This window comes from Lytechinus variegatus, chromosome 10 (genome assembly GCF_018143015.1).
Source record: "Lytechinus variegatus isolate NC3 chromosome 10, Lvar_3.0, whole genome shotgun sequence".
Classification (NCBI taxonomy): Eukaryota; Metazoa; Echinodermata; class Echinoidea; order Temnopleuroida; family Toxopneustidae; genus Lytechinus; species Lytechinus variegatus.
The window spans coordinates 15,258,804-15,274,934 of NC_054749.1; the positions used below are offsets into that span (position 1 = coordinate 15,258,804).

The 16,131-nt window shown below is 38.1% G+C and overlaps 1 protein-coding gene across 1 annotated transcript; it reads right to left on the reverse strand.

Moving 5' to 3' along the window:
* Positions 1-5,919: 5,919 nt before the first annotated feature.
* On the reverse strand, positions 5,920-11,467 carry LOC121422633. Its single transcript, XM_041617795.1, has 3 exons — positions 11,330-11,467; positions 6,781-7,236; positions 5,920-6,432 (listed from the first exon to the last, which is right to left on the reverse strand). The coding sequence occupies exons 1-3, from the start codon at positions 11,465-11,467 to the stop codon at positions 6,211-6,213; spliced, it is 816 nt and encodes a 271-aa protein (XP_041473729.1). The 3' UTR covers positions 5,920-6,210.
* Positions 11,468-16,131: the final 4,664 nt, after the last annotated feature.

Here is a 16,131-nt window from a genome sequence, read left to right on the forward strand (position 1 = left end):
GAAATTGCCAATATACAGGGGTGTGAGAGCTTTGATTTTTTATTTAAACATCAATTGTCATTTTCCGCCTTTTTTCAATTTTGAATTTCCGAGTACTTTGTAGTATTAGTTTAGCTCTCAATGGTTTAGCATACATTGACGATTGAGTTTGCGACTTCTGCAATCTGATCCGACTAGCACTTCAGTACAATGCCATGCAATGCGTGCCCTCAACTTTTGTATTTAGCACATGCGGAAATCTGATCGTCCTAGCGGAGGGATGAGCTGAGAGAGAGAGAGATAGGGATGGAGCTAGCATGGCGAGGGATCTGTGCCTTTGCCAGCAACTCCCCTGATTGCGTGGTGGTGGTTTTGTTTGAGGTGGAGTGTCATTGCGACTGCTATCTTCAAGTGCTCCAGCTGAGTCTTCACACAGGATTTCCGACTTATTTGCATCACCTCCAGCATCTGGCATGAGTCCAGCACTCCATGAGTTGAACAGTGGAATTCGACATTGGACCTGGTGAGGGCCATCCAGGGGGTGGTGCTGCTTTACCAGCTCGAAGAATGCATGGAATATGTTCCGTTTGGAGACTTCTCCACACAATTTCGGCAAGGTGTGCCTGAAAAGTTAGCCATGCTAGTGCCATTTATCTGCTTGAAGTGGTCTTTAGCATGTTTCCAGGACCCTTAGATCCAATTCTTGTGCACCTTAATTACCTCTCCTAATATCACATTCGTATATTCCTTCTGAAATGCGTACTTATGGATCATGGTAAAGGGCTCATATCCTCGCTCATTCAAAGATGAGTACGCTGACCATCAGTCACTGTATATTCTTGTCCCTGGCTCAACGTGTCTTTTGATAAGGGTCACTAATGTCTCCTCATCCCTCCTGTCGGCAGGGTACATAATAAGCCAATTCGTCTTCCTCTCGATCATCCCGAAAATCCATACTTTGTGGCCAGGATGTGGATTCCTGCGGTAAAACTTGCACCAAAGAAATTCTAATCTAGTCCCACTTTGCCTCTCAATCTCTCAGTGTCCTGTAGTATAGGTCGTTAACAAATTGCCTGCAGATATCTCTCATGTAATTCGCCCAGTTGACTGATGATGCAGAGTATATCCTATCCAAGACTTGTTTGAAATCAGCTTCAGGCTAGGATTAAATAGCCAGAGCCACTTGAATAGCATTTTGTCTCTCACATCAAAATTGGTATGCTTGTTCTTGGTGACGCATCAGGTCTCCTCATGGGCGTTTGCTCCTCGTTGCCTGCATCTCCAGATAGATCCTGATGTTCTCCCAGCTTTCTTTTGGAGGCTGCATTGCCCTCCGCATACTTTGCAAATCATAGATCTCGCAACAAGGCCATTATCCCTTGGCCACTTCCATACGGGTTTGAAAATTCATTAAAACTGACTGTCAATGGATCTTGCAAATGCTTGGCGAAAGCCATTTTGTCGGTTTGTGATACCCAGAAAAAAAGCAGATTGACTTACCTACTGCTTATCACTATGGGAACATGATAATACAAAATGAACCAATACCAACCTTTCGTTTTGTGCCTATCAAGATCATAATTCTACACATCTGATCCGGAGTGCATCCCACTACCAATGGTGGATCTTATTACCAGTAGCGCATCCCCATATTACCTGTCCGCGTACAGTACTTGTGCCCAAGTGGACATTCGTGTCATGATGACTTCTTGTGACCTTTATCCTTGATCTCTCTTAATATACTTATACTTTTAAGTCCCCCACCCCCTTTCACACTATGCGTGTTCCGCACATTTAGGGTTGTTCAGCCTTGAGCTTGGTTTTCTGTGTCATTGGACTTATTTTGGCTCTTGCAACACATTGACTGCCAGTGGTTGAGTCCATTGCATATCTTGCATCTCATGCCATAGGCTGGGCATTTTATAGGAGGATGGTTCCGGCTGCAGTACTTACACGATTTGTGTGTCTTGCCTTGACTAGACTGTCTCGTAACGACATCTACAGCAGGATGGGGCACATGATGAAGTGACTTTATGTTGGCCTCAGTTGCTTCATGAGTGCGAATGACGTCCAGTGCTCCTTCAAGAGTCTGCTTCTCATCTTTTCCTAGTAGAATTTCCTGGGCTTTTTTGTTACTTGTGCCAATAATGATCATCTCGATCAAGCGTTCACTAGTTTCATCTTTCTTTAACTCGAACTTCTGTGCCTGAATCCTTCAGCAGGTTATGATATCATCTATGGTTTTTGTCTCACCTGCGAAGCAAAGTGAGACTATAGGCGCCGCTTTTCCGACGGCGGCGGCGGCGGCGTCAACATCAAATCTTAACCTGAGGTTAAGTTTTTGAAATGACATCATAACTTAGAAAGTATATGGACCTAGTTAATAAAACTTGGCCATAAGGTTAATCAAGTATTACTGAACATCCTATTAGAGTTTCATGTCACATGACCAAGGTCAAAGGTCATTTAGGGTCAATGAACTTAGACCATGTTGGAGGAATCAACATCGAAATCTTAACCTGAGGTTAAGTTTTTGAAATGTCATCATAACTTAGAAAATATATGGACCTAGTTCATGAAACTCGGACATAAGGTTAATCAAGTATCATTGAACATCCTGCATGAGTTTCACGTCACATAACCAAGGTCAAAGGTCATTTAGGGTCAATGAACTTTGGACGAATTGGGGATATCTGTTGAATTCCCATCATAACTTTGAAAGTTTATGGATCTGATTCATGAAACTTGGACATAATAGTAATCAAGCATCACTGAACATTTTGTGCAAGTTTCAGGTCACATGATCAAGGTCAAAGGTCATTTAGGGTCAATGAACTTTGGCCGAATTGGGGATATCTGTTGAATTCCCATCATAACTTTGGAAGTTTATGGATCTGATTCATGAAACTTGGACATAATAGTAATCAAGCATCACTGAACATTTTGTGCAAGTTTCAGGTCTCATGATTAAGGTCAAAGGTCATTTAGGGTCAATGAACTTTGGCCGAATCGGGGGTATCTGTTGAATTACCATCATAACTTTGAAAGTTTATTGGTCTAGTTCGTTAAACTTGGACATTAGAGTAATCAAGTATCACTGAACATCCTGTGCGTGTTTCAGGTCACATGTCCAAGGTCAAAGGTCAATGAACTTTGGCCGAATTGGGTGTATCTGTTGAATTACCATCATAACTTTGAAAGTTTATGGATCTGATTCATGAAACTTGTACATAAGAGTAATCAAGTATCACTGAACATCCTGTTCCAGTTTCAGGTCACATGATCAAGGTCAAAGGTCATGTAAGGTCATTGAACTTTGGCCATGTTGGGTTTTTTTGTTGAATAACCATCATATCTCTGTAAGTTTATTGGTCTAGTTCATAAAAAGTGGACATAAGAGTAACCATGTATCACTGAACATCTTGTGCGAGTTAGAGTAGTATGCAAAGTCAGCACTGCTGCTATATTGAACCGCGTGATGCAGGTGAGACGGCCAGAGGCATTCCACTTGTTCTGCTGTTCTTGCCTGAATGTCAAGCGCTGGAAACGATTCAGCCTAAAATTTGTCTTTGGCTCGAAGTGTTTGGTAAATGGATCAAATAAGTCCTTCGGTGTAGTCTTCTCTGCTTGTCAAGACTTGTAAATGCGAATTCCTTCTTGACCTAGCCAGAGTAAGATATATGTCACCTTCTCTTTATCAGTTTTCTTCTTTAGTGGACCTGCAAAGATTAGCTCACAGTAGTGCTTAGCCCTATAGTACCTACAGATTATATGCATAATGGCTATCTCTCCCTAGAGGAAACAATAAAACTGGTGATTTGTAGGCATTGTTCGAAACAAATTGAAGCACTTTTTTTTTTACTTTCGTTCACTACAAGTTATATTTATTTTGTAGCATATGACCTGTTGAATAGAATGGTACATGGCAAAGTTCAATCAGATGTACGAATATTGACCTTTGACCTTTGGAAAGTAAAAAAAAAAAAAACTATATATTTGCAATGATACCATCTACAGAATAGATGATTGATTATAAGAAGTGAAGATGACTTTTTATCAATCTTTGTTCAAATATGTATACATACTACAAGAGATGAACAATGCATTAGTCTTCAGTCAAGACTTTTCCCAGAAGTACTGAAAAAAGTAATTTCTTTTCTCTTATACAAATACGCACATACATTCACAAAAAACAAATTCACAAATGCACAAACAAACAAATAAACAACAAATAAACAAACAAATTCATGTACAATCACAAACATAATGTGCCTTATAAATATGACTCTATTGTAAATGTTCAAAATCATTCAGTTTACAAATGTTCAAGCATTCAAAAAAAGATTTTGTCTGAACGATGTTATGCCACTGGTTAAAACACGGGTTTCTACATAGATTCAGAATCTGATCATGAAGGAGGTCTTCAAGGAGGGGCAGAGATGAAAAGAAGTTGTCAGCATAGACGAAATGATTCTGTAACAGATAGTGGTTCATTAGCCCCATCACCACCATATACCCGAGGCCAAATTGCTGGACAAGTTCCGCGTCCATCCCCCTGCCTGTGTACACTCCTGTCGTCGAGTCACACAGGCACCAAAGTTTGATGCCTCGTTTTGTTGGCTTTTTTGGCATGTATTGTTTCCATGCCAACCTCCCATTATATTTGATCATCGCTTCATCCACCGAGAGGGTCTGTCCTGGCACAAACATGCTTGAGAAATTCTCTTGCAGAACATTGACAAAATCCCTAACCTTTTGAATTTTATCATTTTCCTCATGCCGTTCACGGACATTACTACAGTGGAGATATTGACATAGTTTCTCGTAGCGATTTTTGGTCATCAACTTTGAAATATACTAATTTCTGAGGGCCTGATCTTGTGACCAGCAATCATTGTACTCAGCTTTCCTTGTTATACCCATGACTGTGTTGATTGCAATAAAGGCCCTCATTTCCTTGTCATTGGTTGGGGTCCATGCAGGATCTGGAGAGGCGTATTCGTCATTGTTATAGGCATCTACTGGGGGTCTCTTTGTAGCTGGTGCAGATCAACAGATGGGATGCTCGGTGCCTTCGGTGATACTTCATCATCTAGGACATCAAACATGTTTTTATTAGAAGCCATAACGAAGTCACATGAAATGACAATAACGTTGCAGTCTCCAAAAGTCAAACAATAAAAATCAAATTACTGGATTTGGTGACCAATTAGCGTTCACACGATGTAAAATTTAACAGTCATTTCCAAGTGCTTTCGAATTATGTTGACACAATTCATAAGGCGTACCATAGACGCGCACAGTGAAATTGCTTTGTTGGGACATATGAGTATAAAATAAGATAGTTGATTATGGATTCCCAGGTCATTCAACTGTCTTAATATGCGTGTTCGGCGCATCTAACCAAGTTTACTGAAGTTCACCTTTAAGCATCTAGAACCCTAGAGCTTTCTAGACCCTGCCCTAATGGGACTTTTTTTTTTTTTTTTTTTTATTTCCAGTTTTATTTACAAAAAAAGTTAATGAGTAATTTTGAAGTTCAATATTTCAAGTTCAGTTCAGAAGTGACATCAACAATTATTTCATTGAGGAAGGTAGTTGCAACGGATAATGCATTGTCTATCACCCCAATTTCGACTTTTAGCAGAGACATTTCATGCACGACGTCACTGCTGTCGTCATCAAAGAGATCATCATTAAAGTCTGTCAAATCGCTAACAGTTGTAAACGTGCCAACATCGTACTCATCATCGCTTGCGATGCTGGACACATCTGTTAGGCTGTCATTATCCATCTGATCCATAAACCTTAGCAGGCTACATGTAGACTCTGATAGGACCGATTCGCTATCACGGTCATTCAAGACATTATGACCAGATTGATAAGAGTCGTTGATGTTGTCGTCCTCGCTTTCGATTTGCTTGAGGGTGTTTAGCGGCTAAGCCGACCCATCGTTCCCTGAATTTGTGCCCAAGTTCTTCAACTTATGCGAAGTTTGTATAGTTTGTGTACCTCGGGTGGTACTGCCATCACTCCTATCAGAATCTGAGAGTGGTTCATTGTCTTGCTGTGATACAGCAAGCCTATTGATCCTATCTCTCAGTTGGCGTCCCCCTGGTGAAGAGGACTCACTACCGTGGTCATCTTCGGGGGCAGAAGTATCCATAGAGGAGGTTCCTCCCCTTTCAAGGATAGTTCTATGCAGCTTTTCTCTTCGCTCATGTATTTCCATTAAGGAATATACAAGCGATGAAAAGTAGCAGCCTTCCTTGGATCGTCTATGCGCTGTTGTGCATACTCGATTCCAAGCAGTTCTACTTCTTTAGGATCTGCACCAAGTGCCTTCCTAAAGGTGGAAAACTCTTTGAGGCGAGCACGTTCTGTGACTCTAACCTCTTTGAGCATCTTGGCCTCTTCTAGAGAGACCTCAACCGAGGTTCCCTTAAGAGTTAATTCAATTCAATTCAATTCAATTCTTTTATTTCATTTCCTTCAAAACATAATACAAAGTAATATAAAACAATATAAATCAAATACAATTTTACAGAAGGGCATTCTTACTTCGTAAAAAAAAAAAACACAGTATAATATAGAGCATAAATGGATATGGAAATGAGGGGGATCCACTAAAAAGCAAAGCTTGTAAAATTGTGGATCCCCCTTGGAAAAGAAGAAATTATAGTCGACTTACTATATGCGTACATGCATGTATTACAGGAAAGAAAAAGAGAAAAAGAAATCATATTGACGGAAACATAAAAACTGAACAAATGCAAAGCTTTTCACACAAAGAGGTCTTCGTTGCACAGGACCTGTAGCAGGTAATTCTTGGCCAGACTTCTTGACTACTTTTGCCTTCTTAGCCTGTTTGTTAGAAGCTGATGATTTGGTATGATCCGCAGCGGGTGGCGCAGCGGCCCGCTTTTTGGGTGTGTGTGAGCTAACACTCGCGCGGACAGTCTCCTGCTTCACAACGCGTTGGACTATTGGCAGGTTTGCCACAATTTCTGCCCATGAGACCCTCGTCTGGGGACTCTTCGGCGGGGCAGTGCCTAAGCTCCAGGAAAATTTTGTCTGGTTTGCTTTGGGCTCTGCACTCGGCTTGGGAGACCTAGGCCCCCTCTTGCGAGTGTCATGACCCCGTTCTCGGTACCGGGAGCAAAACCGCCATCTCTTAATTGGCGAAATTCGAGGATGGAATTGATCATTCCTCTTGCTATCACCACATTCCTGTTGCAGGTGATGACGATATGATGCCTAAAGGCCTCCATATCTAGACCATGTCTGCGGCCAGTACGGATTGGAGGGTGGCCCCCTCTACCTGCAAGGAAGATTGTTCATTTCTGAATCCAGACGAGCCATCTGTTTCAGTGGCCCCTGTTCCAGGAGTGAAAGTCGCAGATGGCCCCGGAACTGGGGTTTTTCTTTGACCTGGCTTTTTCTTCGGCATAGTTACTATGTCAGAGAAAATGTAAAGAATTTAACTTCACTAGTTAAATCTGTACCAATATCTTGTAACAGGATGTGGTTTGCAGTCATATTCAGGGTTAGGTTCCTAACCTGACAAACTGCTCTTTTTTTGTAAGCCGTCTTTTTTTTTCATTGTGATTATAACTGCTTCTTTTGTATATGTTTTATTGAACAAATCACAAACAATCAAAACATTTACAAAATATCGTATCATTAAACCAAAAAAGAGGAAATAAAAGAAATATAAAAAAATAAAAAGGCAGCCTTTTTATATTCAATCTTACATCAGCTCTAATCACTTATGGTTGTCAAGCTCGACATAATATAAAATAAATTACTCTGTGATATAACCTCTGCAAATGAGGGCAAAAGTTGCATAATTAGACAAAACCCATACACTCTTCAAATGTTGAGTAAAAGTCCCTATTGGGACTTTGTGCTTGTGTTGTGCACTTCGCGCACACTTCAGATTTTTTTTCATTCTTGCTCTCACACCCCTGAATACAAAAGAGTAACATTTACTCTTTCCTATGGTACAAAAATAATCAATTTTACTTGAGGAGAAAGTGGTTAAATTCTTTGAGAAAGAAAGTCTCACAATTCACGAGATTTTGTAGGGATATGAATTCAGCCACGAGAGGACTTGAACAAATCTTGCTCATTTGCTCATTAGCATAAGGACCTGCAGACTGACTGTTGTTGGATTTATTTCTTGTTTATATATTTCTGAATTTCACGGCATTTTGCTTACATGTAATTGCTTGTTCCTCAGGGAGGCAGCAAATTATGATTAATGTTGTACCTACCCCATATCGACCACCTTTATCACATTCGTGTCTCAGATTTACTTGAAATTTACTTTATCGTAAGCAAGATATTTTGTGGATTCTTGTCATCAACTCCAACATCTGCTTGAGCCCTACCAACATGGAGTGCGGCAATTTTTTATCGCTTTCATCTCTTTTTTTATTTTCAGAATAAAAAATGGTAATAACTATATAAATAAATAAAATATGTAATCAAATGACCCAATTAGTACTTCATGTACACTTCTGAATCTTTTGTTACTAGGTAAACATTGCAATTCCCTGAATGTCACTTTCTATGGTTTTCTTTTAGGCATAGAAACAATAACACAACAAAATAAGAACAACAAAAAATAAGAACAACAACAACATACATGCATGCGTATTATCAGTCTGAGAGCTTTGCAGCTCTCCTAGAAAAATCAAAATGCTTAAAGCCCCCCCCCCCAACAGAAAAAAAATCTTTCCAAGATATTAATAATTTATACCTTGTACACTATTAATTTTTTTTTCCTTTGATCACTTTGGAGGATTCAAGTGAAGTTGCAATCATGTATATCCAATGATCCATTGGTTTCATTATGAATAAACAATAGAAACCTGTAGGGGCTTTTTAAATGAAAAAAAAGAATGAAGCAGTAGTATTAAGAAAATGCTTTATAATAAAGTATTTTATTTTCTTAATACTACTGCTTTCTTTTTTCATTCAAAAAGTCCCCTACAGGTTTCTTTTGTATTTATCTTCCTTTTCTAATAGCAGATTTAAAGAAAATAAAACATCTTTTGGTATTTCATTTCAAAGCTGTTCCTTCAGAACTGAACAAAACAATGTCCTTAAACTCTAACAAAGTCAAGGTTCTCTATATTTCCACTTCATAATGAAATGCTTCCTTCTGAGCATTAATCATATCTTTTAATTAACTTGTACTGGACATCATTTAAAACTTGAAGCCTATCCAAGAAAAGATTCTGTTCCCCTGATAAAATTTAGCTTTGTGGCAGATGTTGGCTTATTAACGCATTGTGCACATCAATCCTCTTTTAAACTGGCCCAGCTATGATCACTGAAGAATTTGATACAAGGTTGCCTACCGTTGCTATCATATTCTGTTCATCACCATTAAAAGAGTCTCCTTTACATGTTTCGATGGCATATTCCCTCCATCTTCAATAAGTTAATTCCATTTCATAGTATATCCATAACTTTGAGCACCACTCTCTGGGCTAAATGTCATAACACTTTAAAATTACCCCAAACTTTTATTTTTATGCAGAAAATTGGGCATCCTTGAGAACACCTTATGCATTTTACCCATAGCAGCTCCTTATACTTGAGAATCACCATGTCCATAAACCATGGGCGGAAATCTTTCCCGAAAGGTAGGGGGGACCACAGGGGCAGATCCATCCTTCGCCAATCGGGGGGCAAATTTTTTTCAGCCATATGTTAATCCCCGATCGGCCGCTCGAAGATGATTTTTGTTTTATCATTGAAGGGGTAGTTCCCATGGTCACTTCTTAGCTTTATTCTTGTAAATCAACAGAAACATATAATATCATAATCCTTATTTATATCATGCAAGCGCGAAGCGCGAGCAATTTTTTTTTTGTATGGAAATTTTATGTATTTTTCCTAAAATTTGAACATTTTTGGCAATGTTTGTTATTCTGAAAAATATGTGTATGCAGCTAAATAATTGCTATGAACGCAATGTGCGAGCAGAAATGAACTGATGGAAAAGGTACCTGTTAAAGACTGCCTGCAGATAGACATGAAGATGTCGCATATTTTAACAATCAAATAATGCGAGCACGTAGTGTGAGCTGATTTTTTTTGTTGAAATTTTTACTTAAAGAATTAATGGAATTTGTAAGCAGTTTTTGTAACTTAAACATAATATGTATATAACTAAACAATAATGCGAAGCGCGAGCGGAAAATTTTGAGATTTAGACCTAAGAACGAGACACTCTATTCATGTTTTGTAAATCCTGAAAAAGATGAGTAATTGGGGATCTTCCTCGCGTTAATAATGCGAGTGCAAAGTGCAGCCAGAAAATATTTATATAGTTACTTTTAATTTGAACTGATCGAAAAGGTACTTGTTAAAGATGTAGCGCGAATCGCGAGATGAAAAATTTTGACATTTCTACAAAAAGAATCGAAAATTTTAATCAATTTTGTAATCGTGAACAGGGTAGTTATGAACTACACAATTGATGGAAGCGAAGCGCAAGCAGAAAAATTCGAGATATAGACCTAAAAAAAAGGTTTTCAGTCAAAATATAAGGTCATTTAGTCCAAAATACATGTTTATTTATAAAAGACCAAAAATAGTAGGGGAGACATTCGATATTGTGTCCCCCCCTACTATTTTTGGTAGGGGGGACACGTCCCCCCTGTCCCCCCTGGGATTTCCGCCCATGCCATAAACTGACAATGTCTCCCCAACAGCGTTGATTGGCTGAAAGTTTTAGCTTGGTGTTAAGGTTATCTATTTTGACACAAATTTGCTGGGATTCCTCTTGCCAATGGATAACATCTCTCCTAATATCTGACAAGCTTCCATGGTTCAGCTCTACTTTCCTTCCCTTCTTCTTTTGCTTCTTTTATCTGATTTGCTTTCCTCTTTCTTTCCTCCATTACTCTTTTAGGAAGGTCATCAGTTTTATAGGTATATTGATCCCTTCAGGTTCTTCACAGCCCCATGAACCTTAAGCTTATCTTGATACCTTAGGAATCTTAATCTTTATCGATCTTGGCTTTATGACTTACCAACTGAATGTAGTTTCTGATTTATGAAATCATCCTCTAACTTCAAATTTTCCTTGTACATAAAGGCACATACTACCATTTCATTGTCTTCAATCTCTGTCTCAGGAATACCCAATAGCACACTCTTTTCTCTCATGATGTAAGCTCATGGCCTATCTCAGATTCCCTGCATATCGTTCTTCCTTTATTTTGTTGCGAAGTTCTGCCATATGTTCCTCTGTTAACTTGCAGTGGCTGTTCAGTGCTTCCGATATTACTTCACACTTCTTGAATATCTTCATATTCTTTTCCATTCTCACTTCCATTTTCTCCAAGTTTACTTCTAGAATCTTTTTGATGGCAGCCAACATTGTCGTCCTAACAAATGCATCAGGGCTAATGGGTCCAGCGGCAGTCAACGACTGTCTCCGCCACTTGCCACCAAATTGATGTCCCATTCTGTTTCGACATAATTTGTCAGCCATCTCCTTTATTCGCTTTACCCAGAGTTCACTTGTTATATCACGAGCGCATCATCATCCACATCCATGCTTCCATACATGGATATGCTTTGGAGCACAACATATGCAAGCACTCATGCACACTCACGAAGGCTCACTTCTTGACACTGTATTTGCTGTAATCATTTTCTTTCAATTCTCACTGTCATTACTCCCTCATCTTCAACAGCTGAAAAAAATTTATGTATGATTCCACATTATTCACATTACAAAATTATATATTCACAAAGACCATATTTCTCCTGCACATGGAACAGGGGTTGTTATCTTTTTCATTTGTTTTTATGCTGGCTTGTAGATGATCAAAGAATCACCTGCTTGTCTTCGGTAATGATGAAGGCCCTGCTTGATTGTTGGTTGGTATGAACAAAGGTGGTCGATATGTTGTGGAGTCAGTATACCTCACAATTGTACTGTGAAATCCTACCTTCACAAAAAATAATGTATTCAATATATACCGATTAAACCTCTGTTCATTAATATCTAGATTTATAGTACCATGGGCATTACTGTTTCACAATTTTCCTTCTTGTATTTAATTGATCTTTCGTCCCAGTAAGCCAACAGCCACCTCAGCTCTGTGAAATGCAATGGGGGCTCATAAGAGTAGTTGTATTTTGAAGGGGCTATGAAAAAAAATTCCCAGTGTTTATGAAGTAAAAAAAAAAGAATATGAAAACAGTGAACTGTTTCAGTTATATCGAAATTGTCAGGGAAATGCTTGAATTTCACAAAATCAGCCCAATCTACGGAGTTTAATAACTTTGTACATGTATACATGTGTATTTAAAAGAAAGAAGCCAGTTCATAGTTACCTCTTGGGCAAGTGTGTACAAATTATGTTTCCTTTTCGTTAGGCAAATTTCAAAGCAAGATTTTATGCAGGCTGCGCATTTCTGGATGCAGAAATGGCAAAGACCATGGCCTGTATTCTGAAGTCAGGTTTAACTTAGACCATGGTCTAACTCTGTGCTAAAATTATGGGAAGCCAAGTGTCAAAGTTAAATGTTTCTTATGTTTACCGTGCTCTGTCCTGATTCATCGGTGGTGAAATATTTTATCTCTACTGTTAGTGATTTATGTAACAATTGGCTATCCATACTTAAACCACAATTTTAAACCTGACTTCAGAATACGGGCCCATGTGACTAGACCAGCACATCAATGTTCTATTTCTACTTTGAATACATGGCCTGCTGCTCTTATGATGTACTTGGCCAAGTGCAAAATAACAGTCACTTATGGATGGATTGTTGTGTACCAGTGGATCTAATGAAAAGCACAATTCAAATCTCACTGAATATTAAACCACCATGCCATTTGAGTTCAGATGACTTTCCTCTGATCCCCTGCAAAATGGAACTAGGAACTGGCTTGTTGTATGGGATTTGGTGTAGCTTCATATTTGATTTATTTCTGAAATGTGTGAATCCTAAAAACCTCAGATTATTTCAATGTTTTCTTTGGATTATCATTAATTTTCAGTGTTTGGGCTATTCCTCAACAAAGGAAAGTGAATAACCTTCTTTTCCTTCTATTTTAATAGCCTTGAAATGTTTGTCTTTAAATATCCCTGGCATGTGCTGTATTTGTTTTGGAGAATTGATGGAATTGCATCTAGTACTATATGTACAATAACCTCAGAATGATTGTGTTTATTATGTTAAATAAAAAAGGTGATTATATATTTATGAATAAATGATATATTTCAAACATAAATCAGACTATGATTCATAATTTCTCGAGATAGATGATCTTAGTTTCTCGCACCATGTCTGAGCAAACCTTTACAGCACATTTGTATGCAACTATTACTGACATATCCTTTCATAAATTCTTTTATTGCTTGTTCTATAGATCATCTTACATGTATATCAACTTGCAATGTATCCTGCTATATAGTTCTAGTATTTCCTATACAAGGCCAAGTTTCATAAAAGTTGTTTTATCTAGAAGTTACTCACAACCAGTCAATTTATACCATTTCAAAATATTTAAGTAGCCTTGAACACGTTATTGGTGAGTTTTATGAAATCTAAATGACCCTAAAATACCCAGCATTTATTCATAAAATACAGATTTGAAAGAAAAAAAAATGAAACATACAACTGAAATAAAATGTGATTTTTTTTATGTGAACTATTGATTACATCAATATATAAGAAAAAAAATTACATATACATCAGTTGTCAATACAAACAAATGAATAGAAAAGAACCTTAATGCTATACATTTGTGTACGAAATGTAACAATGTTGAATTCAAACACAACATCCCAAAATAATTTTTGATTATTACTGTTTTCTGGAAGTGCAAAGTTATCTGACATGAAAGGAAAAAAAATAAGAGCAGATAGGTCAAAGTTCAAACAAACCCAGATAAACAATAATACATGATTTTTTTTTGTTTCTTTTGCAAAAATAGTCATGCAACACCTTAACATATAAACTGAATTGCCACAATGCAAACAAATTTCACCAAATATATAAATAAGGTTTGTGAAAGCAAGAAAGAATACATGTTCAATTGACAGTATTGCACTTGACTGAAACACCTATAATTGGGCCAGAAAGCTCCATACATCAGAAGATCTGTAATATACCAATGATGTTTACCAAGACGATAAAGGATTTCAATAATAGCACCAAAAATAAAATATCAGTAAAGGTTTGATGAAAAACTGTCTAAAGAAAAAGAGTTATGAATTCTTAAAAATTTGAATTTGTGATGAAATATGCGAGCAGCCATCCCATATGTCATGCAATATGCATTCTAAGAAATCCCATCTTTTTATTGGATTATGATGACTAATGATAAGTGATTTATTTGTGACTTATTTATTTATGGAATGTATATCGCATGATTAATGTGAGGAGTTGCTCGTATGTGATGTCAAAAATAAAAAATACCATTACTCTTTTGATCCTGTGTAATTTTGCAAAATCTTCACCAATAGAGTACCGAAGTGATGACGTCAGTTGCCATGGCTACCTGGTTCTAAACAAATGAACCCGCCAAATGAAAGCATGTGTTTCTCACAGGAGAAAATGGCTGCTATCGGAATTTAATCGCTTGCAACCTATTTCTCAGAAGAGCCAAAGTCATACAAATGTGTACAGACGATCGTCAGTTGCGTCTGTTTAGAACCAGCCCAAGATGACACCATGGCAACTGAAATCACACTTTGGTACCCTATATTGATTTTTCGGGGGGGGCTTGAATTAAAACCAATTTCAAGCCACAGTGAACTACCCCTGTAACTATTCTCAATACGGCAAAAGGGCAAAATATCAATTGGACCAAATGGTAAAAGGTAAATGCCAGTTGTAGCGATATCAAAATTAGTTCGTACAAAAAATGACCACCAAAGTGTCTGTTTGTATGAATAAAAAACATGTGCCAAAGGATTCTGGAAGAAATGGTGTAATTGCTGAGAAATTAGCAAATAAGCACAGGATTCGGGTCACGCACCGGGCCGACATTCAGAGCAATAATAATACACTGTCCCACGTGTGCCTAACTGTGTTGGTAATGAACATTTTTCAGTGTAGATTTCAAGATTACACAAAGTTCAATTTATGTAACTGTACCAGATCTAGATCCTCAATGATATACTGACAATTAAGCCTGGTTTTACAGACTCTTTCATGAAATCAGTGTTTACTACAACTACTGCTATTTCTCTGTAAGCCCAGCGCACACCATGCGACGCAATTGCACCAAGATCCAATTACAACAAGTTGCTCGTCCCATTTCGGACCAATCACATCGCAGGCCAGCGCACATATTACAACAGCTCTGCAGCACACTGCATCTAATCATCCCCTCTTTTGCCTGTATGTTGTCTGCACTGCGGAAGCGCAGCAAATTGACGATGACATCATCGTCTAGGACAAGTCTGATTGGCTGAAATTAGCAAAGTCGCAGAAAGATTTGCCATGCCAAATGTCTGAGAATTGCAACAAAGCGGGTCGCAGTTGCGTGTTGTAGGTTGGCATGAACTCTGTAATTTTGTTGAAATCAGATCTTGGTGCAATCAGGTCGCATAGTGTGCGTTGGGTATTAGTAAACGTACTAAGACATGACCAGGATGATTCTCTTGGTAAAATCGGTGTAGAACAATTAAAAACACAATATCAGAAATTCATAGGAATTAAGAACTAGACAAGTGGAATGCCTCTGGCCGTCTCACCTGCATCACGCGGTTCAATATAGCAGCAGTGCTGACTTTGAATACTACTCTAACTCGCACAAGATGTTCAGTGATACATGGTTACTCTTATGTCCACTTTTTATGAACGAGACCAATAAACTTACAGAGATATGATGGTTATTCAACAAAATATAGCAGCAGTGCTGACTTTGAATACTACTCGAACTCGCACAAGATGTTCAGTGATACATGGTTACTCTTATGTCCACTTTTTATGAACTAGACCAATAAACTTACAGAGATATGATGGTTATTCAACAAAAAACCCCAACATGGCCAAAGTTCATTGACCTTACATGACCTTTGACCTTGATCATGTGACCTGAAACTCGCACAGAATGTTCAGTGATACTTGATTACTCTTATGTACAAGTTTCATGAATCAGAT